Source organism: Cyprinus carpio, chromosome B9 (assembly GCF_018340385.1).
Source record: "Cyprinus carpio isolate SPL01 chromosome B9, ASM1834038v1, whole genome shotgun sequence".
Taxonomy (NCBI): domain Eukaryota; kingdom Metazoa; phylum Chordata; class Actinopteri; order Cypriniformes; family Cyprinidae; genus Cyprinus; species Cyprinus carpio.
Window position 1 is genome coordinate 5092246 of NC_056605.1, and position 27016 is coordinate 5119261.

General features: G+C 36.2%; 1 protein-coding gene across 1 annotated transcript in view; it reads left to right on the forward strand.

The window, feature by feature from the left end:
- The window catches only part of LOC109066852 (disintegrin and metalloproteinase domain-containing protein 23), a 32704-nt gene extending 8164 nt beyond the window's left edge, over positions 1-24540 (forward strand). The window contains exons 4-26 of the mRNA XM_042730703.1: positions 581-644; positions 1716-1798; positions 1958-2021; positions 3309-3381; positions 4934-4980; positions 6394-6459; positions 7386-7454; positions 9507-9673; positions 9784-9868; positions 10963-11050; positions 11162-11213; positions 11733-11832; positions 12440-12511; positions 12628-12714; positions 14311-14391; positions 14542-14592; positions 15337-15400; positions 15961-16066; positions 17590-17709; positions 17802-17970; positions 18100-18211; positions 19465-19555; positions 22629-24540. Of these exons, the coding sequence (XP_042586637.1) occupies positions 581-644; positions 1716-1798; positions 1958-2021; positions 3309-3381; positions 4934-4980; positions 6394-6459; positions 7386-7454; positions 9507-9673; positions 9784-9868; positions 10963-11050; positions 11162-11213; positions 11733-11832; positions 12440-12511; positions 12628-12714; positions 14311-14391; positions 14542-14592; positions 15337-15400; positions 15961-16066; positions 17590-17709; positions 17802-17970; positions 18100-18211; positions 19465-19555; positions 22629-22755 (2038 nt within the window). The 3' untranslated portion in view covers positions 22756-24540. The remainder of the gene's footprint in view (positions 1-580; positions 645-1715; positions 1799-1957; positions 2022-3308; positions 3382-4933; positions 4981-6393; positions 6460-7385; positions 7455-9506; positions 9674-9783; positions 9869-10962; positions 11051-11161; positions 11214-11732; positions 11833-12439; positions 12512-12627; positions 12715-14310; positions 14392-14541; positions 14593-15336; positions 15401-15960; positions 16067-17589; positions 17710-17801; positions 17971-18099; positions 18212-19464; positions 19556-22628) is intronic.
- The last annotated feature ends 2476 nt before the right edge of the window (positions 24541-27016 follow it).

The window sequence follows — 27016 nt, forward strand, 5'->3', positions numbered from 1 at the left end:
TGAATTACCACAGGAATTATTAAATAATCATTCTGGATCAACTGTGCATTTATATCTACTAAATATACTCTCTTAATTTTGGTTTAAATAATAGTACTTGCATGCAGGGTATGCAACAGAAGTGCTGAAAATATGCAGAAAACATGTGTTGCACATATGTTAAACTGAGTGCATGACACTTGGCCTGAATTATAGGGTCCAGACCAACAAAACGGGTCTCAGATACTTTGCTTTCAAAGCAAACAGTCTTCAGGCAAAGGATATGGCTCAGAAAGCGCTCGCTATGTGTTAACTTGAGCCAAAATACCAGAGACTTGTGATATCCAGAATCAACAGATGATCATGCCTTGGGTGGTGGGTTCTGGAAAAGGTGGAGGGTCTTCATTCGCTCGCCATTATTTTTTGGAATCTTCCACGGATTTTTGGAAGGTTTTCTGAAATTTTCCACCACTTTGCAACCCTAGTTTGTGCCAGTTCATATCTATGTGTGTGTGTGTGTGTGTGTGTGTGTGTGTGTGTGTGTGTGTGTGTGTGTGTGTGTGTGTGTGTGTGTGTGTGTGTGTGTGTGTGTGTTTTCCAGCGACCTGCTGTCCTCTGACTATGTGGAGATACACTATGAGAATGGGAAGCCAATCCTTTGGAAGGTATGAACCAAAAAAAAAATTCATTTTTTGTCATTTCACTCTGGATTGTGTGTACTTCTTAGAGAATAGGTAGTCATAGTTTCTATTTTAATCATTGCATTAATAATAACTATGGTATCATTTCATTTGAAAACTGCTGTACAGTACCTTACACACCAAGATTGTTATTATAACTGAGGAACCAAAACAGTACAGTTGCTTTCATACATATCATATGGTGTAAATTATGGTAGAGTCAGTTTTATTTTTTCAGTTTGCCTTGCAATAAATTCTTTTTTATCCTTCCTGGTAATGATATCAGTAATAAATCTCTGGGACACAAATGGAAAATGGTTTTCTGAGTATGTTCCAGAAGTAAAAACTCATAATTACACTAAAGTCAGGTAAGATGTAAGTCTAAATTAATGGGTAGGTTTCACTGTACAAAAAAAAATAAATAAAAAAATAAAAATAAATATAATATGTTGCAAATAATACAGGGGATAAAGGAGATAGTGAAATTAGTCAAATGTGTTTATGTTGCCAGTAATTATCTCTTCTAACTCAGTGTCGTGTTTTGGTTGAATATAATTTAATTAGAAGCTATCATAACTCAAAAAGATGTGACATGAGGATTATGAGAGAGAGGGAGAGACACAGAGAAAAGAGCATGAACAGAAGGAGAGAGAGAGAGAGAGAGAGAGAGAGAGAGAGAGAGAGAGAGAGAGATGCTGATAGACGTTAAATCAGGAAGCATCTGTGACTTCACTGCTGAATCAGCACGGCTCAGTTCACCTGCAGATCAGATCACATGACCAGCAGACGTTACTCTGCAGCAGCAATGCAGAGAGAGACTGACACTCCACGCCGAATCTGTTTTTTACATACAGTATAGAAACATTAGACTGTTTACGGAATGCATTAATATGCCAAAACGTCCACTTTACAGTCAGTTTAAAGCATCACTGGTTCTGCACAGTCCATCTATTGTGGCAACAAATGCATTATGGGGAACAGGACAAAACTGAACATGTGTGTGTGTGTGTGTGTGTGTGTGTGTGTGTGTGTGTGTGTGTGTGTGTGTGTTGTCAGGGTGGAGAGCACTGTTATTACCACGGCCAGATCAGATGGAATGACAACTCTCGTGCCGCTCTGTCCACTTGTAACGGTTTACAGTGAGTACACGAGTGAATCCATCCACTTAATGCCTCAGTGCTTTCTCTACTACATACTGACTTATTCAGCTGTGTCTGTATTTTTCTCCTTTGTATGGTGCTTTGGATAAAAGCAGCTAAATTAACAAATGTAACTGTTTGTCTCTCTCTGGTTTTAAGTGGCATGTTTGATGATGGAGTCCATGTGTACACGATTGAGCCACTTAAACAGAATCACTCTATGGTAAGTGTTAATTTCATACACCAGCTCTAAAAACATTTCTGTACCAATTATGAAACTTAAGCACACTGATGACTGAACATCGAATTATTTTACTATTACTTTTTAAGCGAATCTTACAGATTTAACAAAATCCTTTTAGATTTTACCTGAAATGTGTGAGATGTACATAAATAGTAATAAGTGATAGATAGTAAATTCGTAGTACAGTTAAACATCTTTCTGGCTTACGATATTTGGTTAAATTGATACTTTAATAACGACATGTTAAATTGATCAAAAATGAGAGTGAAGACATTTATTATGTTACAATACATTAAAAAAGATAATCTTAATCAAACTTTCCATTCATCAGAGAATAATCAAAAAGAATAATTCAATAATCTTTCACAATATTACTGTTTTTCTGTATTTTTGATAATAAAAAATGCAGTCTCATTGAACATAAATCTGGCAAATCTCATGAGAATGTTCAGTATGTGTTTATGTCCTATAAGCATACAAAAAAGCACAATTTTCCATTACTTTACTGACTTGCATAACATTAAAGGTATAGTTCAACCTAAAATGAAACCCGTAAAATCTTCATTCATCTTCAGAACACAAATTAAGATATTTTTGATGAAATCCGAGAGGTTTCTGACCCTCTTTAGACAGCAACACCACTACCACATTCAAGACCCAGATGGGTAGTAACAGCATTGTTAAAATAGTTATTTGAATGTTTCATTTGCATTGCTGTCTATAGGAGGGTCAGAGAGCTCTCGGATTTCATCAAAAAATCTTAATTTGTGTTCCGAAGATGAACAAAGGTTTTACGGGTTTGGAACGACAAGAGGGTGAGTAATTAATGACAGAATTTAATTTTTTTGGGTGAACTGTCCCTTTAATGTGGGCATATGAAGCCTGCAGTGAGAATATGAGATATATGACAGAACATATACAAATCTGCTGTTTTGTAAATGGCTCCGCTAATGTTACTAGCTGTAATGTAACCATTTCCTCTGTACATTAACTGCAACTGTAAACAATTTAATGAACTCCATTCACTCTCTCCCTACGCACACTGGCTTTACACACTCTCAGCTTTAATTTTAAACTAAAAAACCTTCTGAAAAAACGAAACCCAGTTAAAAACCAAACAGCACAATTCATTATAAACACTAATCAAAAGCACGAGGCCTTTTACAGCACCATAGCATGTGTGCATATAATTCAACATGCTCAGCTGAAGTCACTTTGGATGAACTTGGTAAGATCTGGCTGCTCATGCTCTGTGTTTTTCATTAGGAGGGAACAGCGAGACCACATGTGTTACGCAGGACGTCTATCCTGCAGCAAACCACACCTGCAGGAGAGGAAGGTACATACAGCACAGCTCTCACTCACCTCCATCCACATCAGATAAACAAATAAAAATTTTTGCATCCTTGTGCATGAAAATACTAGAAATGAAAATACTAGCATCCTTGTGCAAAAGAAGTACACTTAATTGTATATGCACTTGTACTTCAAATTTTAAAAATATATTATTAAAATCTGTACTTATAGCTAATATAATAAAAATGAAATAAAAGGCCACTTAAGTGCATTTAAACAGAGACATGACTGCTTTTAAACACACTTAAGTACACTTTTAAAAAGTGCACTTTGTAATAATAATTTACATTTAGTCATTCAGCAGACGCTTTTATCCAAAGCGACTTGAAAAAGTTATTTTTAAAGTACTTCTTAAATCGCAGTGTTTTGCCGTGTTTTAAAGAAGTACACTTTATTTTAATTAAAGCACATGTAAAGTAAATTTTAATTGCAGTGTGATATTCAATATTACATTTAAAGTTATATATTTTAAATGTATTAAACTGCAACTTCATCATTACATCATTAATGTGTAAACACGGCACAAATATATTTAAAAACATGACACACAAGTTCCAGTAGAAATATTGTCAGTACATTCAGAAATGCATTTTATTTCATATTATATTTGAATTGATTTTGTTGTTGTATTTTTTGTTTAGATTAGGTTTATTTATATTGGGTGGATTAAATAAATAATTAATTACATTCAATATAAATGTAAACTATAATGGATTTTAATTTAATTGCTATTAAAATGTAATTATGTGTCCAAAAACATTACATTATTTGAAAGTATATAAATACTCTTTTTAAAGTATGCCAATTCTTTTCACAAGGGGTTTACGGTATGACTTTATTCTTCTGAAGAACACAAATCAGATGTTTTAAAGAGCGTTCATGCTGCTCTTTTAAAAAACATATGCACCAATAACACTACTATTTCATGCTGCTCTTTTTTAAAAAAAAAAATGCATATATATTAATAATAATATATATAGCACCATATACACTAGCCTTTTTTTGAGAGAGAGAGAGAGAGAGAGAGAGAGGTTAAAAAAAAAAATGCACCAATAACACTACTATTAACAGACTAAAAATAATAGTGTTCTATATGATTCTGTCATTTTGGGGTGAGGTTTTTCTTAAAAAATTAATTCAAGTATATTTCTACAAATATCTGTCTGCTGGCTGCTTTGTAGTGGACAGAAAAAAGAAGAGCATTTAAAAGTCTAACTGCCACGACTACAAACTTAGGAGTTAGTACGAGTAACTTTACCAGTGTAAAAGATTTCACAGCACATAACTTTTAGCTAAGTTCATTATACTGCAGGAGCACTGGATGCTTTTTTTTTTTTTTTTGGCAGTAAAATGATCTGCATGTTGTTTGGAGAATAGAGAATATGCTCTCTTTTTTACTGAATACAATGTTACACTTTTGTTAAAAGAGTTTAAAATTCTCTTTGGGGAGGGACTTTAAGAACTTGAATCCCTGAAAAGCCCAACAAAAAGTGTAGGAAAAGCTGACAAACAAACACTTATTTGTGTGTGTGCAGGCATGGAGGAGGATTTGGCTTGGCTTCGACGGAGGAAAAAGCGAGCTGTAAGTGTTTGAGTGGGACTCAGCTGATGCTGGAGACAGGCCACAGAGATCCTCTGCAGAGCAGAGCAAGAACACTGTCAATGACACTCTGTGCAATCCAGCACACATCCCATAATATCAGACAGACTGACTCAGACTTCTGCAATAGCAGCAGCAATAGCACTGGCACTTTTACCACACAAAGGTTGCATCCCAATTCGCATACTATTTAAACTAGACTGAATTAATATATTCTAAATTGTGGTAAATTAAAAACAGCATGATGGATTTTGGAAATATGCATCCATTTATGCTTTATGAGTAAATGATTCACACAAACCGTGGCATTCCTGAGGAGGAGGAGTTCATGACTCAACCTTTCAGTGTTAGAAAAATGCAGACAGAAGGTCAAAGCTGCCAGAGTAGTTTTAAATGCATGAACGTAAAACATCAAGTTCTTATGAAGGAATAAGGTCATTTGTTATATTCATTAATTATTTGATTTAGTGTTATATTTACTAATAATGGCATGCAAAAGGTTTGGATTCACAGACATTTTAACGATTTTGAAAAACATTAAGCTTCTGTTTATCAATGCAGCTATTGTGGACCAATCAATCAGTTTATTTGTCATGGCAAAACCCCATTTTGAAATAAATAAATTAATATTTATAGTCAGAAAGGACGTATTAAGTTGATCAAAAGAAACAGTAAAGACGTTATAATTTTACAGTACAAAAAAAAAAACTATATTTCTTCCTATTCATCACAGAATCCTAAAATTGTGTCACAGTTTCCACAAAAAAAAAAAAAAAAAAATATATATATATATATATATATATATATATATATATATATATATATATATATATATATAAAACAGCACAACTGTTTGATAATAATAAGTATTTCAAAGCAACATATTAGAATGATTTCTGAACGATCATGTGACAATAAAGAGTAAAGTTACATTTAAAATATATTCAAAAACAAACAGTTATTTAAAATTGTAATAATATTTCATAGTATTACTGTTTTGCTATATTTTTTATTTAATAAATGTAGCCTTGGTGAACATAAGAAACTTTACAAAATATTAAAAAAATCAGTATGTTCTGTGCTTTTTCTGTCTCTATGAAAAACTGCATGCTTTGAGCGCGCAGGAAGCAGCCAGTCTTGAGGCCATTTATTAAATGAAAGCTCACAAATTAAATAAGTATGTTGTAGAAGTATGTCAACTGGGATCCAGCCAAGAACTTTGATCCAGAACAATGCCCATTCTTTCATCTCAGCAGAGAAACAGCAGGCCATTGTGAGGGTTTGTGAGGTCTGAAACTGCTTAGGACACTTTTATCTGTTTGTGAGGAGCATTCATGCAAGATGGGAAATAATCCCAGCCATATTTTTTGCTGTATTGTCCTGTTTCTCTTCCAGATGCCGAGGAATGTGTTCGAGGAGATGAAGTACATTGAACTGATGATCGTCATTGACCACAGCATGGTGTGTTTAAATGCTGTTTGACAGCAACAGCACGTTCACTTTAGCAACTTTAGCAACTTAACTTTTAAAAAGAGTACTTATAATGAAAATAATAGACTAAATTAGAGTTCACTTGCATGTGCAATGTAATGTTATTGCATGATAATTGCTATTTTTTGACACACTTCAGTATGATTTAAGTACATCTTTATATGTAATTCCATAATTGTATTGTTTTTGAAATATGGTTAAACGAAGCCAAATGTACTGAGAAGCATTTAAAGTAAACTAAAATATACTTCAATGCCATTTCTTTTATTGTATATTCGTATACATATTTGTAATGATGGAGTTGCAGTATAGTAAATGTGATACCTTTAAATATAATATTGAATAACACACTACAGATAAATTTACAATCCAGTACATTACATGAACTTTAGTATGTTAGTCAACTCGTCTACTTCTTTAACGCACAACAACAGATAATTACATGATGATTTTTTTTCTTTACATTTTTTACATTATTTTAAAAAGCATACTTTTTTAAAAGTATGTTAAGAAATATAGTCATAAAACTGTTCTCTCTCTTTAAGTACATGTGTTGCCTTTCATTTCATTAATATGTTATCTGCAAATTTTTACAAATATAGGCTACTTTTAAAATTTGAAGTACACTAGAAGTGTTCATTCAATAAGAAAGCACACTTCTTTTTCACAAGGGTTTAATGGTAGAGTAGTGTTTTTAGGATAGGAGTGGGAGTATCTTGTGTGATGTCCTTCTTCTGCTTCTCCTGATCGATTCTTTAGCAGTGAATCCAGTATTAGTGTTGCAAGTGATGAATGGCTTTAGGAAATGTGGATTTAAGTGCTCTACCTTTAAGTCTTTGTTTGATCTTTTGATTTAATGTTTATATAATTGTAACGATGTGAATATTCTCCCACAGTTTAAGAAAGTGAGGACCAAGCAACAAACACGCAACCATGCCAAATCTGTGGTCAACCTGGTGGATGCTGTGAGTTTCAGTGTTATTAAAACAACCTGACAGTGAACAGCTTGTGTTAATAATTCATTTAACAATATAGAGCTGGGTTTTAGAAACCTCTAGTGGTTAAAAGAAGAGAGGTTGTGATAGAAATGTCAATTTCAATTAAAATTAAACACAAAAGTAGGCTATGGATATAATAATGTATACAACTGTAACAATTAGTGTGTGTGTGTGTGTATGTGTGTGTGTGTGTGTGTGTGTGTGTGTGTGTGTGTGTGTGTGTGTGTGTATATATATAGACACACACACACACACACACACACGCACACATTCACACGCACACACATATGTACACACCCACCCACACACACATACACACATATATACACACACATGCACACACACACACACACGCACACACACACAAATACATACACACACATATGTACACACACACATACACACATATATACACACACATTCACACACACACACACACACACATATACACACACACACACACACACACACACACACACACACACACACACACACATACATACACACACTATACTACACACACCCCCACACACACACACACACACACACACACACACACACACACACACACACACACACACACACACACCACACACACACACACACACACACACACACACACACACACACACACACACACACACACACACACATCACACACACACACACACACACACACACACACACACACACACACACACACACACACACACACACACACACACACACACACACACACACACACACACACACACACACACACACACACACACCACACACACATACACACACACACACACACACACACACACACACACACATTCACACACACACACACACATTCACACACACACTCACACACACACGGAGGTGTCCAATCCGGGCCGCAGGATGAGTTAAACAATAATATTAAATAATAAATAAAACATAATTTTGAAAATTAAATAAAGTGTATTCGCTACAATATTTTATTTTGAATTTAAAGCGGAACAAATTGCTAATTTATTTACATTGATGTTACACCTCGGGAGTCAGGAGAGTTTTTCTGTGCCGGAGGAAGGCTATCAGAACACAATATAATTCAAGATATGGGGGCAAAAATGCCCTGTAAGAAATTATGTTTTTAATATTTATGTCATGATAGTTAAGTAGCCTAATATAAGAGCGTTGCTCAACAAACAAGATGCTAGTATTAATTGTGTTATATTAGTCACAATGCTGTCTGTTTATCTCTGTTTCAGCAAAAAAAAAAAAGTTTTTAACAAAGTAATTGTGCGTCCCCGAGCAGCACTCTGTATTTTGTTACTGAATACTGTAAATCTGTGTATTTGAACAAATCATTTGAGTGAATGATTCAGTGGCCCATTCATAAAGACAATCACTAGCTCCCTTTCTAAAGGAATCAGCGTTTTGATTGAATGAGTCAATGGATTACTCATTAAGAAGGAGACTTGCTGCCACCTACTGGCGGCTTTAGTGTCATATTTAATTAACCATGACAGGCTTAAACCAAGGTGCAATCTCAAAAACACACTCTGCAAAATATGGCAATTATCACAAACAAACAAAAAAAAAAAAAAAAAAAGATATTTTATTGCACACCCCTAAAATAACCTAGCATCATCTTTGAAAAAAGTTTTCCTTGGTTTCTTGTAAATTATATTGTAGTTTGTATGGTTAATATTAATGTAACTGTGAGCAAACTAGGGTTTAACAAAGGATAATTCGGCCCGCACAAGGGGACATTTTCTCCGATCCGGCCCTCAACCTAAAATGAGTTTGACACCCCTGCACCAGAGGCTTTTGCAAAAAGTCCTATGCATTAATTGACTTAAAATACATTTATTTCATACTAAGTATACTTCAAATCTATTACCATATTTACTGATTTATGTATCAGTGAATGGGAATTATGGGACAGTTCACCTTTAACTTTATTTATGGGTAGACAGGAAGTGAGTAAGAATGAGGGGATTGTAATAAACTAATTATCTCCACTCTTTCTCTCTGTCTGATGGGATCTTTAAAGAACACCTGAACACGCGTGTGGTGCTGGTCGCCGTGGAGATCTGGACAGACAAGGATCGTATTCCCGTTAGTGTGATTCCATTCGAAATGCTGAGAAACTTTTCCAAATACAGACAGCAGCACATCAGGCAGCGCGCAGATGCAGTGCATCTGTTCTCGTGAGTCCATATCTGTTCATATTAACTGCTCACTCACACACACACACACACACACACACACATGTGTGGAAGTGAAGTGTGCATAATGGACCCTCTGTGTGTGTCTGCAGTAACGTGACGTTTCACTATGCTCGGAGCAGCCTAGCGTATTTTGGAGGGGTGTGTTCTGTCAGTCGTGGGGTTGGTATCATTGAGGTGAGTGAATTACATGTAGACAGACTGACAGCAAACACATCAAAAAGGTATCAAAAGGAGTGAACACTACAGCTTATTTGTCACAGTCACCTTACTCTCAGTGTACCAAAATCACATAAAATGTCTAAAGAAATGACATTAATATTCAAACGTTTGGGGAAGGTATGATTTTTTTAAATGTTTTTGAGTCTCTCATGCTCACCAAGACTGAATGAACTTGTTCAAAAATACAGTAAGAACTGTAATGTTGTGAAATATTATCATTTAAAATAGTTTTCTATTGAAATGTATTTTAAAATGCAGTATACACCTGTGATGTGCAGCTGTATTTTCAGTATCATTACTCCAGTCTTCAGTCTCACACGATCCTTCAGAAATCATTCTAATATGCTGATTTGATATTCAAGAAACTTTATTATTATTATTATTATTATTATTAATATTGAAAACAGTTGTGCTGCTTCATTTTTTTGTGGAAATCATGATACTTTTTTCAGAATTCTATGCCGAATAGAAAACTCAAAAGTACAGTATTTATTTCAAATTTAAATCGGTTTGTAAAATTATAAATGTCTTACTGTCACTTTTGGTCAGTTTAAAATGTCATTGCTGAATAAAGCATTGATTTTATTCAACAAAAAGAAAGACAATCTTACTGACCCTAAACTATTTAATAGTAGTGCATTAAATTACTGAATGTAAGGCTATAATAACAATTTTCAACTTTTTACCATTGCATTTAATCATCCAAATGTACAATATGAAAATTATGACTTAAATCACATCATATACTGTAGATCCTTTAAAAAATCTAAATTGACCATTCTTATTTTTTTAAGGAATTTATAATTATTTATCCTTGCACATAATTATTTTGACAATTAATCTGCCCTTGTAATCTTTAATTAAAAAAACAAACATAAAATTCCCCTCCCCGTGCGACAACTATTAAATTAAAATGAAGTGTATGCTTTCATAGTTGCTTTATTCCCATTTGTGTGTGTGTGTGTGTGTGTGTGTGTGTGTGTGTGTGTGTGTGTGTGTGTGTGTGTGTGTGTGTGTGTGTGTGTGTGTGTGTGTGTGTGTGTGTGCAGTTTGGCTCTACGTGGACGATGGCACCACTGCTGGCCCAGAGTTTGGCTCAGAATCTTGGTATTCAATGGGATTCAGCATTAAAGAGAAGTACACACTCATTTTAAAGTCTTGCGTACTAACTCCTTTGATACTGACATACATAAAATATTAAGGAATGACTGATTAATTGATTGTATGTGTGTTTTCTGTTATTCTCAGAGGATTGTGGGTGCATAAACTCCTGGCTGGGCTGTATCATGGAGGAAACTGGGTAAGATGATCCGTACATTTTGTGATATATAGGGATTGGCAATGACAAGTCTATATAAAGTATACTATCATTATGACTCCTGTATGTGTGTGTGTGTGTGTGTGTGTGTGTGTGTGTGTGTGTGTGTGTGTGTGTGTGTGTGTGTGTGTGTGTGTGTGTGTGTGTGTGTTCAGTTTTGACATGACTATATGGCCACCTATAAACATCATCACTTACTACACACAAACAACAGCATCAAAACACACAACAGAATTTAAGAATTAATTAACATCAGCGCACCTGCTGATACACTGTTTTATAGATTGTGTGCATGTGTGTGATATCAAATTATCTTCGTATGTACAGTACACAGTGTAGTTATTTCTTGTTAATATAATGAGTATTTTAAATATTATGCATCTCAGTGGGTCTGTCAGTTGCATGACAGAACAGAAATAGAGACAAACATTGAAAGTGTGAACTTTGGCTTCTTTGCATCAGTTGTGAAAGCTTTCTCCCTGTATTTGTCTCTCTTCTCAGGGTCCAGCACCCGCGGACTTTCTCTAAGTGCAGTATCATCGATTTTAAAGAGTTCCTGTTGAAGGGAGGAGGATCCTGCCTCTTTAACAAACCCAGCAAGGTCAGACATCACCATTAACATCACCTTCATCAGTATTCAATCAAGATTCAGAATGAGAAAGTGCAAGTTTTTTTTCCCTTGTGCTTATAATCAAAGTTTGCCAGGTTTACGCGTCCATGATAGGAGTCAAGTCTCTTCCTCTCTCGAAGAAAGTGTTTCTGCCATAGATGAACTGTCTACAGTATATCTAATGTTTTGCCCTTGAGCAAATATATATTATCTACAAGAAATGCACATTCAATGCAGTTAAGTGCATTTCTTTCTCACGAGAGTGGACATGCATGTTACTCTTAAACTGTAATATTGGCTCAATCCGGTTATGGCAATCAGGTTAATGTGTCTACGTGCCTAATCCAAATATGACCTTATCCAAATATGAATTTTAATTAATCGTGGAATGTTCTTGTACCTTTTTTTTTTTACCATATCTATTTTTCGCGAAATCATATTTAATTAATAGATAATGCCTTTATGTGACTCCATCCTTCCAAATGCCTTTAGCTGTACCTGAGTACATCTGCTGAACCTCAGGAAAGTTCATATCACATCTGTTTGCAAATCTCTTCATCAAGATTGTGATGCCTGTTTTTGCATGAGTGTCCTGCAGCTGTTTGAAGACACCGAGTGTGGAAATGGATATGTGGAAGTGGGAGAAGAGTGTGACTGTGGACCGAGAGAAGTGAGTTCACGTGATACACTAGACAGCACTCAAAGAACATCTGTGTTTTACACATCAATATTATACACGCCTACAGTATTCAGCTGTGTGTGTGTGTGTGTGTGTGTTTGTTATAGGAGTGCATTAAAGAGTGCTGTAAAAAGTGTTCTCTGTCTAACGGTGCTCACTGCAGTGACGGACCCTGCTGCAATAACACATGTCTGGTGAGAGAATACATGTCTGATAATGTATTTTTTAAAGGGGTCATATGATGCGATTTCAATTTTTCCTTTCTCTTTGGAGTGTTACAAGCTCTTGGTACATAAAGAAGATCTGTAAAGTTGCAAAGACTAAAGTCTCAAATCCAAAGAGATATTCTTTATAAAAGTTAAGACTCGTCCACACCCCCCGAAATTCCTCGTTCTAACACGCCCCCACATGTCTACGTCACTATGTGGAAAGATTTGCATAACACCGCCCAAATGTTCACGCAAAGAAAGAAGGCGTAACTTTTTGCTGGTCGCTGAGGAAATACATCAACTTCACGCTGTGGATCACCAGATCGGCTTTCAGCGTGGATGCAGAGTCCAGCCCGGGGTCGTCACACATGGTTTCCGCAAGCTCCTTCGTCGAATCCGGCGGCCGTTCCTCACTCAAGCCGTGTGATGCATTTTATGGAGGACTGTTTCCTGAACCTGCAGAGTTGCCTACAATGCGTCTGTGGCTCAGAGGCTGTTTCTATAAAGTGGGGTAGTTTTCAAACTAGTTTTCAACTTTTCAAAGACAGTCTGGCGCTTCTGACTCACAGTCTGTAAGTACGTTTACATATTTAAAGAATTTGCCACTGATGATTCATATGTGAGTTTTAAACAGTGTAGAGTTGCGCTTGTCATTTCTCAGATCACAAATGCAGACGTGGTTTTATGTTTATGCGGCGCGATATGCAACGCAATGCGTAAAAACACAGTATGAGTCATTATAATCAGTAATTATGTCCCCAGGGGATGCTTCAAATGACTTGTTTGTAATGGGTTTTATTGGTTTTGTCTCGTCGCACCAGGACACACAGCATCACAGTATGTAAAGGGCCATAACATTTCCATCACACACAACGCACTGGATAGCTGACCAATCAGAGCACACCTCGTTTTTCAGACGGATGAGTTTTGTAAAAATCGATGCGTTTCAGAAAGGCGGGGCATAGAGGAGCAACAATAATGTAGATTATGTGGAAAAGAATGTGTTTTTTGAACCTTAAACTGCATAAACACATTGCATTACACCAAATACACAAAATAATGTTCTTTTTAGCAACGTCATATGACCCCTTTAAAATGTTTGTTGCAGTGCTGTCAAACGATTAATCACTATTTTTATCGCATCCAAAATAAAAGTTTTTGTTTACAATATGTGTGTATTGTGTATATTTATTATGCTTATATAAATACACACACATGCATGTATATATTTAAGAAAAAATTGTTATGTTTAAATATTATATATAAATATATTTATATATAATAAATATATATATACAGTATATATATATATATATATATATATATATATATATATATATATATAGATAGATAGATAGATAGATAGATAGATAGATAATATAAATTATATGAATATAAATATATGCATGTAAATAAAAACGTAAATATTTTTAAAATATGTACTGCATGTGTGTATTTATATGTGCATAGTACACACACATATATATTATGTAAACAAAAACTTTTATTTTGGATGCGTTTTATTTTTCAAAAATCAAAAGGTGAATGTGAGAGCTGTCTCTCTTTCTCTCTCTGTCTCAGTTCTATCCTCGAGGTTACTCGTGCCGCTATGCAGTAAATGACTGTGATATTTCAGAGATGTGCTCAGGAGACTCAGGGCTGGTCAGTGACATACAGAATCAGCAGTGCTTCAAACACATCTAATGGTCTGATTAGCCATGTTTTTTATTGAATCTTTCTTTATGTGTGTGTGTGTGTGTGTGTGTGTGTGTGTGTGTGTGTGTGTGTGTGTGTGTGTGTGTGTGTGTGCAGTGCCCTCCCAATCTACACAAGCAGGACGGTCACTTCTGCTCCCTCAACCAGGTACACACATAAAAACATAACAGCTACATTGCTGAAAAATGCCATATTTAATGCATATCTACAAGCTATCAATTCATTATTCATAAACTGATTATAATAGAAGCTATTAAAGCTGCTAGTCCACTGAAACATGATGATGGTGATGATATTATTTATTAGTGGTCGACCAATAAGGGTTTTTGTAAATGGCCAGTGACAGAACAGTAAAGCAGGGTGAGTGATGGCCAGTCCTCTCTTGATCTTAAAGCCCTTCTGATGAAAACGCTTATGCTTGAATGCTAGAAATTAGTTTTGTAGCCAAATATGAGTACATAAATCAAAATTTCTTTACAAAATTAACTTTTTTTAAAGATGTTACATGAAAAGAAACAGAGTTTTTTTGTTTGTTATTTGGTCAATACATAATTCACCTGCTTCCATCTGTGTAAATTAATCGCTTTCATGACTTATTCTACTATTTCTCTATCGGAAATAATAATGAAAAGGTAAATGAATAAAATGTAAATAAATTTATGAGTAGTAAAAAAAAATGTAGTAACAAGTTGTGTTCATTAACTGTATAAAATTGATAATTAGACTAAATTAAACAGGTTCTCAGAAAATTTTGGTCAAGCAGGGACTGTTAGTAGTATTGATGTAGTATTGATAATCTTAAAAAGGCCAGTAATTGCCTGATTAATTTGCCTGATTGATATCTCAATATATTTTTCACTATTAATTAGTAAGATTGCATTGTGTTTTCAGGGTCGCTGCTATGCTGGAGAGTGCAAGATGAGAGACAATCAGTGTAAATATGTGTGGGGACCAAGTGAGTGACTGTTTCCTGTCGTCATTAACAGCCAATCAGCAGTCTGCTCCGCTATCAACTGCATATACACCTTATTTCGTAACACAGACGTGAACTATTTTCTACAGAGCCCCTAAGGGGAAAAAATATATTTCAGTGCTTTCCATTTTCTTATATTCTCATAAAACTTTTGCGTTCATCCCCATGAAATGTAACGTTTCTCAGGGGAATGCAAATGTTTTGAGGAAAGAAAGCAAAGATTATTGGGCGAGCTTTTGCAAGAGAATTAAAAAGCATTTAAATAAACTTTGTTCTCCATCTCATTTTTGTTTCATTAGCATGAATGTAACAAATACCACTTTGCAGCATCAAATGGCATAAAGGACTAGTTTTGTACAGCTAACATAACTGGAAGCGAATGACACCTGAAGCCTCACACATTCAAGTTACAAATGGCCACACCCATTCTTATATTAGAAATAAAGTGAATACTGTAAACGACCAGTAGTTAAGCTAATGTATATATCCTTATATCTCACCTTTGATTCCCACTTTCAGTCTTTTTGTCTGTTTTCATTCAGAGGCTGCGAGTTCGGAGAAGTTCTGTTATGAGAAGCTGAACACAGAGGGCTCAGAGAAGGGCAACTGTGGTCAAGACGGAGATAAATGGATCCAGTGCAGCAAGCAGTGAGTTACAAAGCATGCACAACGCAACACAATGCTACGGCACTTTTTTCACCCTTTTTACCAGAAAAAAATCATCTGATTGCTTAGACAAGTAATGGCACATCTCTCCTCAAACTGCATTATATGACTTATAATGCACTTCTGCAGCACAAACAGCAGAGCAAACACTCTAAAGTTTATTACTTATGGTTACTGGCTACAAATGGTTACAAATAACAAATTAGAGCTTAAACCAATGTCTGAGACCTTTTTAAAACTTTGGCTTTGTAACACGTGCTACATTTCCATTTTGAATCTGTGTATGTCATGTGTGTGTGTAGGAATAAACTCACAAAGATGCAGATTTAATAACAAAAGAACTCACATGCAGGGAATAACACACACTTTTCCATAAATGAGAACCAACAAACACAGAGGGAAATCTGAGGACTTACAAGCAGGGACCAAACAAAAGAACCAATGAGATAATTAACAACACAAACTAATCAGAACTCAGGCAAATGAGGAGCACAATGGAAACACAAAACAGACAGACATGTTACAGTGTACAGGCAACATGTTAGTACTGTACAACTGGTAATAAAACAGCCAGTTTTCAGCCAAAAACGGGAAAAACTTTTTATGCGTTTTTTATGCAAAACACTTTTTATGCGTTTTGCCTGTTCGTTTACACGACAACTGCGTTCTGGGAACTGAAAACGCATATTTTTGAAAATGGGTTTGAAAATGCAAGTTTTCGAAAACGCCACTGTTCTCGTTTCTGTTAAACAATCAATACGGGAATCTTTGAAAATGGTGACATCATGTGCATGCATTGTATGTGTTAGGTATGTAGACATGCACAGTACGTGTTGATTTTAAAGGCAAGCATGAACAAACATACACAACAATGGCAGAGTACATGGTAGTGTTGTCGCTGCTCAAGAGTTTGCTAACACTTCTTCAGCAAAGTGTGGATTTACTTCACCAATATTACAACCAACAGTGGAAACACATCATATACAACATATAATCGTCTCTTCCCTACAGGTACTGTTTACTAACAAGGTGACAGCGCCAACTACTGGCCTGGCATACATAATATAGCAAATCATTTTAAAAACGTTGTCGTGTATACATGAAACTTAGCCTTAGACTTTGAAGTGGTGCTGTTAGATGCTAATGCTACAAAACTTTGATGAAATCCGAGAGCTTTCTGATCCTGCATGAACAAACTACCACGTTCAAGGTTTAGAAAGGTAGTAAGGACATCATTAAAATAGTCCATGTGACATCAGTAACTGTAATGTTATTAAGCTATGAGTGAGTTAATACTTTTGTGATAATAGAAAACAAAAATAATCACTTTATTCCACAATTCGTCTCCCCAGCATCACCCTTGTGCCATTTTCATTCAACAATTTGTCTTGGAGAGTATCCACTGAACGTAAACAGCGTATGCTGTTCTGTGTCAGCGGCGCCACACAGATACACTGTTTTCGTTCACATTAAAGCTTAAACAACGTGTGCTGTCTCTATTGCAGTGATGTATTTTGTGGATATCTGCTGTGCGCTAACACTGGCAGAATCCCACGGATTGGAACTATAAAAGGAGAAGTCACTCCCACAAATTTCAACCATCAGGGCAGACTCATCGACTGCAGGTGAGACACACAGAGGCACATTTATAATGCTGATTATCATGTATGATATGCTGGCAGATCTGAACACACACACACACACACTGTTTTCTCAGCGGTGGTCACGTCTTGCTGGATGATCAGACTGATCTCGGGTATGTCGAGGATGGAACTCCATGCGGTCCGTCTATGATGTGTCTGGACAGGAAGTGTCTCCCTCTTCAGTATCTGAACCTGAGCTCCTGTCCCACCGGACCCAGCGGACACGTCTGTTCCAGTCACGGGGTGAGACAAACCTAACTGCACACCCTGAATACATGCCATATCGAGCTTTACCCACTTATTCTGTATGAGCATCCATTTCTCATTATACTGTTATGATAAGTATTTTTTGGCCATTCTAAATTTAAACAGGTGTGCAATAATGAGGCGGCATGTACATGTGACACAACGTGGGCGGGGACAGATTGCAGTATGCCTGACCCTCCAAAAGAACCGCCCCCTGCTGAAGATGATGGACCCAAGGGTTTGTGGCTTTGCTCTGACACTAACACAGATACAAACACATAAACAGAGTGGAGCTTCTTCATAAAACACCAGAAGAGATTTAAATCTTGGTGAAATCTCTTGATATTTTTGTGAATGATTTACGCACACGTTTATTATATGCACGCTTCATGAATGAGGCTCAGACGTTCAGAAGTTTTGGGTGGTAGGAGTTTTGCCTTTGAATTAAGTCTCTTATATGCTCCCCAAGGCTGCATGTAATGGGTCAAAAATACAGTAAAAACCAATATAATTTAAAATGAATGTTTTCTATTTGAATAGATTTTTTAGAATGTAATTTATACATTTTCGTCATGAGACCAGGCATGCTGATTTGCTGCTCAAGAAACATTTTAGATTAATGTTGAAAGCAGTTTTTTTCTGTAAAGCATGATACATTTTTCATGATTTTCTGATGAACAGACAGCTCAACAGAAGAAGCATTTATTTAAAATAGAAATCTTTTGTAAAGGCCCATTCACACCAAGAACACTAACTATAATGATAAGAATAGTAGTGTCCGCAGTTGATGACAATGCTCTGATTATTATTATAAGAGTGCGCAGCAGTTTTTGTCACCAAGAACACTAACTATAATGATAAGAATAGTAGTGTCCGTGGTTTATGCAATATTGATTTATCATGGAAATGTGTGGACTTCAGTATTCTAATTGAATTAGGACAGTTATTACAGGTTTCGTTATAGTTATCATCCTTGGTGTGAACAGTGTATCAATTTAAAGCACCATTCCTGAATGAAATATTAATTTCTTTAAATAAAAAGAAACAACTTACTGATAGCAGACTTTTGAACACTAAGGTAATATAATTGTTAATTATAGCTGTTTTTTGTCCACTGCAGTGAAACTTTATTTCAAATATAATAGTTAATACACAGTTCCTAAAATCACAATAGGAGGATGAAAACAAATGATTATATCAATGTAGATTTGTTTTAATCTCTTTATTGAACTTTATTTATTGATAACCTCTTTAACAATGTGGTGCGATCCAGAACTCATTTTGGGTAAGTTTTTCCATCTCATATTGGCTGAGACTGGATGAGATTTTTTTGGCCTGCATGTGAAATGATGGATCACAGTTTGTTACTTTGTTTTCACATCCAGGCTGAATACCAGTATGGAAATCTCAAACTTTTAAAGGTGGCATAAAAATGCTAGAACTTGTAAAGACACTGTTGGTTTTGCCATTTTCCCACACTTGCCCAAACAGGTCCTAGTGCCACCAATCTCATCATAGGGTCGATCGCAGGGGCCATCCTGGTGACAGCTATAGTCCTGGGTGGGACGGGCTGGGGGTTTAAGTAAGCACCGGTCTGCATGTCTCTTGGCTCTAACTACAGGCGACACTATACCTGCAGCTTACACTCACCACGGTCTGGGTTTCTGCTGCAGACGCTGTACCAAGACAGAAACACTCTCTGCGAGAGTCACTGCAGCAGAACCTCAAACCAGCTTGAAGGGCCCAGCTGAAATCCTGCCCTGCATGTTAAAATGACACACAACCTCCGCAAGCCTCACAGACACAGGCTGTGTTGGGAATAGATAGTTTAGAATCCACTGAAGCTAACAGCTTTAAAACGTTCAGACAATAGACTGTGCAATTAAATGTACAGTTAATTTCAGCCACAGTATTCTACTGCAGTGATTTATGGACTCAAACATAACAACAACTCATCTTAAACAATCAATCATACAACTATATACCGCATTAGCAGCTGTTCTGCTATACATAAGCCATCTGCCATGCTGGTACAGTCAAAGCCAGCGTTTAAACATGTGAGATCCAGTCTGAGTCTGCATAACATAACAGCTGAATTAAATATAGGAATATATGGAAATGAATGACTCTACTATAAGATTTTACTTTACTGCAAACTGAATTCAGTGTTTACAGACACTTAATAGCATGTTAATTGCAATTAAATTACAATGTATTAGTTTACAATTCATATTAAATACAATTACTGTAGCTGAACCTTACAGTGCTTTTTTCACCCACTTAAGTACATTGTTACTTCTATTATCTTTTATATATATATTTAGGTGAACTAAAATATAAGCTTTAATGTGCACAAACACATGCACTTCTTCTTTTTTTTTATTTACAAGGGATCCTGTGCCATTTTCAAAAATTGCTTTTTAATGTGACTGATGAACAGCATCTGAAATGTTGACCGTTCCAAGACGGTGGACGCTTGGAGGTGTCTGCAGCAGTCTAATGCGGTATCTAGTATAGATATCTATGCATACGTTTTGACTGGTTTCTCAACCTTCTACCATGAACTGTTTTTAAGGGCTTTTTCACCCCAAAATGAAAATCCTGTCAGCATTTACTCACCCTCTTGTTGTTCCAAATGTATGATTTTCTCTTATCTGTGAAGCAGATGTCTAGCAGAATGCCAGACTTCACTTCCTGTCTCCTTGCGGAGGTGCTGGCTGGCAAACACACCTGGTACAGACAGCTCTCACTGGCACTGGTCTGCATGACCACATTTCACTCTCTCACACAGTGATCCCATCTGCATGGGGGTGTACAGGAAACACATCATTTTATGATCAGTGATGTCATCTGAAGGGCCGTTCACACTGACAGCAGTTCACTCTGTTCACTGGAAGTTGTCAATTTGCAGTAAAGCTAGTAGATGTTTCTGCGTCGACTGTATCAAAGGTGGATCATGTTCGATTTACTCCCTTTGATAGTTGGGTCTATGACATGGCACTCATTTGTTTGTCCAGATCTATAAATATATTCAAAAATACAATGAATGCAATTCATACTTACATTGACTTAAATACACATTTTTTATGATGAGCATGTTTTTAATTCAGTGGAGAAATAAATGTCAGCAACTGTTCTGATAAAAACTGAATCATCTACCCTATCATAACGGTAAAACCTACATGCAGGGGGGAAAACAGGAAATGATATCATAGAGAGGACCCTTGCAGACCCTCATGACTGTTCAGTGTCAGTAAGTCTGGTAAGATATCAGATAATTTAACCTTTTTTATGACAAGGCAAGGATAGCTCATGTTGTAAAATGTCATGCGGTGCGACCAAAAAGAAAGAAAAATAAATTTAAAGACATTTATGACTTTTTAAAAATGGCATAATGGTTATTGCAATGTGTGCACTCACATGTATTCAAAGTGTGAGGAAAATTTTTCATCAGTAAAAATTTCCAATAGTTAACATTAAAGCATTGATATAACTGATATTAACTATCAATGAGCAATACACTAACAGTTACTTATCATTTGTGAATATTTTTAATTTTTATTATTTGTTTGATAATGTATTTAACTTATGTTAACAAATGTTAACTAAATTCATTTTTACTTGATAATCACAGCACGTAATATTTTGGAGTCAATAAAATTTAAACTAAATTAAAGTCAAGTCAGGTGAGCTTTATTGTCATTCTGCCATATGTGGAGACATACAAAGGAAGGAACTGTCATGCCTCAAATTACCACGGTGCTACACATATGTGACCCTGGATCACAAAAGCAGTCATAAGGGTCAATTTTATAAATAAACTGTCCATTGATGTATGGTTTGTTATGATAGGACAATATTTGGCCGAGATACAACTATTTGAAAATCTGGATTCTGAGGGTGAAAAAATCTAAATACTTAGAAAATCACCTTTAAAGTTGTCCAAATTAAGTTCTTAGCAATGCATATTACTAATCAAAAATTATGTTTTGATATATTACGGTAGGGAACTTACAAAATATCTGCATGGAACATGATCTTTACTTAATATCCTAATGATTTTTGGGATAAAAGAAAAATCGATAATTTTGACCCATACAATCTTTTTCAAACATTGGCATATACACATAAGACATAGAAAGGTATCCAAACATATAACCCATATAGTTATAGTTGTACCTTCTTGGTAGTGTCTTTTCTTTATCTTGGACACTTGTTATAGCATTACTCATGTCTCTTAAAAATCTCCAAGTCTCATGAAAAGTGAGGATTTCAAGTTGCATAATTGCTGTCAGTGTGAACGCCCTTCAGACCTACAACCCATCAGTAGATCACATGTTCACTCAGTGTGGTCTGTTCTTCTCGAAGCAGTCCATTTCCACTGAAACAGCCCATTTCCAGTCAATCGCCCTTGTCCTTGTCCGCTGACGTAAGGCATGGCGACAGTGCTGTTCTCTGTAGTGAAGCTAGTTCTGCTTCAGTTCCACAGTATGTTAACAACTTCAGTAAGCAATGCATTTCAGCCATTGCAGAGCATGTGTAGAATTTCATTTCTCTTATTTGAATGTCGTGGAGCTGAAACAGAGTCTCAGTTATGATGATTAGTGTTTTGTCTCCCAATAAATGTTCTCTTTCCTCTTCTTCCAAACAACAAGAACGTCAAACGGCGAGGATACGATCCAAATGCATCTGCCATCTAGTGGACAGAAGGAACGCCCCGGCCTCCTCTATTCAGCTGGGCTGCGGTTTTTGCTGCTCTTTTCTGGCATTAGTTATACTTGAAAATGTTACACATAATAATAAAGAATTCAACCAACAATACATTAGTAATGTAGCTCCACCCCCTTTTATATGCTCCACCGTCTCTCACTGAGCCATCTTTATTGAGACATCTCCCTCTACCCTAGCAGCCAATCAGATCATTCTTACATTACAGAAGCATGACATCATAACAGCCTGTCCTTGAAGGTTTCGCATGGCCCATATTCAGCAGAATACAGCATAACAACCTATGAAGAGCATAAATATTTCCCACACAATCTCAGACCGCCTTCATTTCTTGATTGCTAATTTGATGGAAATAATTGATAGCTACATGGCTTAGACTTAGAGAGACATGTTGAGACGAATTTATGGGATAGATTTAATTCTACACATAAATGAGCAGAGACATCTATGGGAATAGATCATGCAAAAATGAAAGTTCTGTCAGTAGTTTATACTTTCATGTTTTGACTAATACTGTGTGACTTTCTTCCTTGTCAAGTAGTATATTTTGGCAACTCTACGCCGTACTCTGAAAGTGCATTACTTTTTTTCAGCAATAACTGCAGTTTTCCTAATAACCTGTCCTGTGTATATTGGCGAAATTACAGTGCACCACACTTGACATATTGTGGCTATGACTTAAGACAACTTATTAGTTTGTGGCCTTATTTTATTAATCGGTTCTCTTGTTTAGTTTTTAATTTAGTTCGGTCATGCTCAAGAGGGAATGAATTAATATGTTGTAGTAACAAATTCTTGATAAAAAAAAGGGCACCATACAAAATAACTTAGTTTTAGAAAAGCTCAAAAGGGTAAATGATGACAGAATTGTCATTTTTAGGTGAATTATCTCTTTAAGGTGAATTCTAATATAATTTTACTCATTCTAATTAAATATTTTTGTTGCCTTGTGCTTTGTTTTGTTTTTTACGGAGTGCATTTAGTGCCCATTTTTACAAATGTTTGATGCTGTACCTCAACACCCAGGTTGAATGAGACGGTGACTCTAAGCCAAAGATCTAAAGTAAAAATGTGAGTTTGGGATGTTATATACAGCACTTTACTGTGATATTGTTTCCCCTGATGGGGTGAGGTAGTGTTGTCGTAACTGATCTCCTGAAACACATGCAATAACCTGATCAGTCCTACCTTGTTTCATCTGTTTAACTTTGCCACTCAATTGTAATTGTACAGATGGTCAGATTTTCGAGACATATTATTCAGAGCCTATTATATGGCCTTCCTCATCATCCATCTCCCTCAGCTGTCAGGGCTGCTAACCCTACTGGAAACGATTGCTTTGCCGCATGCATTTACTATAGTGGGCTTATTACTCTGTAAGTATGAAGTATGAGTGCCCGACCCCATAGGAATATGTATAACACAGAGACTGTGCTGTGATGTTTGTGCATGTCAGCTACAAAACTTTAATTTACTATGCAAACAAATTTGTTGCACAAAGCGAAGGGTTGAAACAGTAAAATACCACACTGACGTATCACAGCTGACCCTGTTTTTTAGCCATGATATGATAGTTATGCTGAGCTTCAGGAACAATAACATTTTGTTGCTAATTATCCTTTAATAAAAAGGAATGAATGTATTATCTTTTGTTAAAAAAAATTCCCAGGTTATTTTCACATTTAAGGTTTCAGGTTCAATTTTGGACACTCGCCTTTTATATTTTCTCTGTTTTTCATCAGCACTGTTTATTAGCCTAAATGTTCCTCTATTTACCTGCTGCTGTTACTCTGAACTGTAAGAAAGTCATCGAAGTAAACAATAAAATCAACAGTATTTTACACCTCTGCCTGTAGTTTCTCATGTTTATTTAACCTGGGTATTGTACGTAAAGTATGAAAACAGAATATTACAGTATTGTACAGTATTGACTTGAACGTTTTAGCAGAAGCATAGAAGACATTATTTATAGTATATTTTTATAAGTCGTGTTCAGCTGTTTATGTGTAAAACATTTTAAGACACCATGGTCAAGACACCATGCTCACACTTTGTGTGGTTTTGGAAACATAACTTAAAATGTTTTTAGAAGTTTTGTTTATCTGAAGAAAGAAAGTGGTCTGGGATGGCATGTTTGGGTGGAGTATCCTGTAGTTAATAGATAATCTAATAATTTGTTTTCTTCCACTATTTCCACTGCCGGCAAAAGCCATAGCAATGTAAGTATTTCCATTTGGCAAAGTGAGAAGTAAGGGACCGTGGAGAAATTGTAAATTATTTTTTGCTCGAGCCAGCATAAGTGTTTATTTTTTTTATTTTCTTTATTCTTCATTTACTTTCAATCTGTAGTCATTTCTGTTCCATATTTGAATAATGACATGAGAAGCAACATAAATTGGGCAATTTTAAACGTGGCAGGTGTGTTAACTGTGAATTCACAAAAAATGTAAAGTTTTTTAGTCATCCTGAAAAGTCCTATTTTTATTAGGAGTTTATAACAGAGAAGACAAATAACCTGATTTATATAATTCAATGTCTATGTAACAAAATATATGTTGGTGAAATATCTTATTCATTAAAAGAAAGGATCACAGAAACACAATTAATAGACAAGATTTAACAAGGCATGTTGCAAGACATTTTTGTGAATGTAACGTCATCTTTTTTCTTTCTTATAATAAAAAAGGTTAAAAAGAATTTAAGAGGTGGTAATACTGACTGTATAAGAAAGAAACGGTAAGAGTTTTGTATCTTTTACAAACCTGATTCCAAAAAAGTTGGGACACTGTACAAATTGTGTGTAAAAAAAAAAGGAATGGAATAATTTACAAATCTCATAAACTTATATTTTATTCACAATAGAATATAGATAACATATCAAATGTTGAAAGTGAGACATTTTGAAATGTTATGCCAAATAATGGCTCATTTTGGATTTCATGAGAGCTACACATTCCAAAAAAGTTGGGACAGGTAGCAATAAGAGGCCAGAAAAATTAAAATGTACATATAAGGAACAGCTGGAGGACCAATTTGCAACTTATTAGGTCAACTGAAAACATGATTGGGTATAAAAAAAAAGAGCCTCTCAGAGTGGCAGGGTCTCTCAGAAGTCAAGATGGGCAGAGGATCACCAATTCCCCCAATGCTGCGGCGAAAAATAGAGGTGCAATATTAGAAAGGAGTTTCTCAGAGAAAAATTGCAAAGAGTTTAAAGTTATCATCATCTACAGTGCATAATATCATCCAAAGATTCAGAGAATCTGAAACAATCTCTGTGCTTAAGGGTCAAGGCCGGAAAACCATACTGGATGTCCGTGATCTTCGGGCCCTTAGACGGCACTGCATCACATACAGGAATGCTACTGTAATGGAAATCACAACATGGGCTCAGGAATACTTCCAGAAAACATTGTCGGTGAACACAATCCACTGCCATTCACCGTTGCCGGCTAAAACTCTACAGGTCAAAAAAGAAGCCATATCTAAACATGATCCAGAAGCGCGGGTGTTTTCTCTGGGCCAAGGCTCATTTAAAATGGACTGTGGCAGGGTGGAAAACTGTTCTGTGGTCAGACGAATCAAAATTTGAAGTTCTTTTTGGAAAACTGAAAAGAGGACAAGGACAACCCAAGTTGTTATCAGCGCTCAGTTCAGAAGCCTGCATCTCTGATGGTATGGGGTTGCATGAGTGCGTGTGGCATGGGCAGCTTACACATCTGGTAAGGCACCATCAATGCTGAAAGGTATATCCAAGTTCTAGAACAACATATGCTCCCATCCAGACGTCGTCTCTTTCAGGGAAGACCTTGCATTTTCCAACATGACAATGCCAGACCACATACTGCATCAATTACAACATCATGGCTGCGTAGAAGAAGGATCCGGGTACTGAAATGGCCAGCCTGCAGTCCAGATCTTTCACCCATAGAAAACATTTGGTGCATCAAAGAGGAAAATGCGACAAAGACCCAAGATAGTGGTGTCAGGCACTGGAAGAAAAGACCCAATCGCAGAATGACAAAGTACAAGGGTCTATTGACACAGACAGGGAACAGAAGGGCACATGCAGTGAAAGTCCAATAGGTGGGGATACTGAGGTAATGATGGGATAGCAGGGGTTGACCACTGGAACCAGCATGGGGTGACAGCAGCTTGGACTACTGCTGAGGAGATGGCAGGACCAGGTAGAATGTAGATGACCAGGCATGGCACAAAGGAGCAGAGGACTGCAGCTTGATCACCCGCCCAGAAACAATACAGCTACCAGGGAGAGGGAACCAGCGGGCAGGGAACCACAGACTGCCGGGCAGGG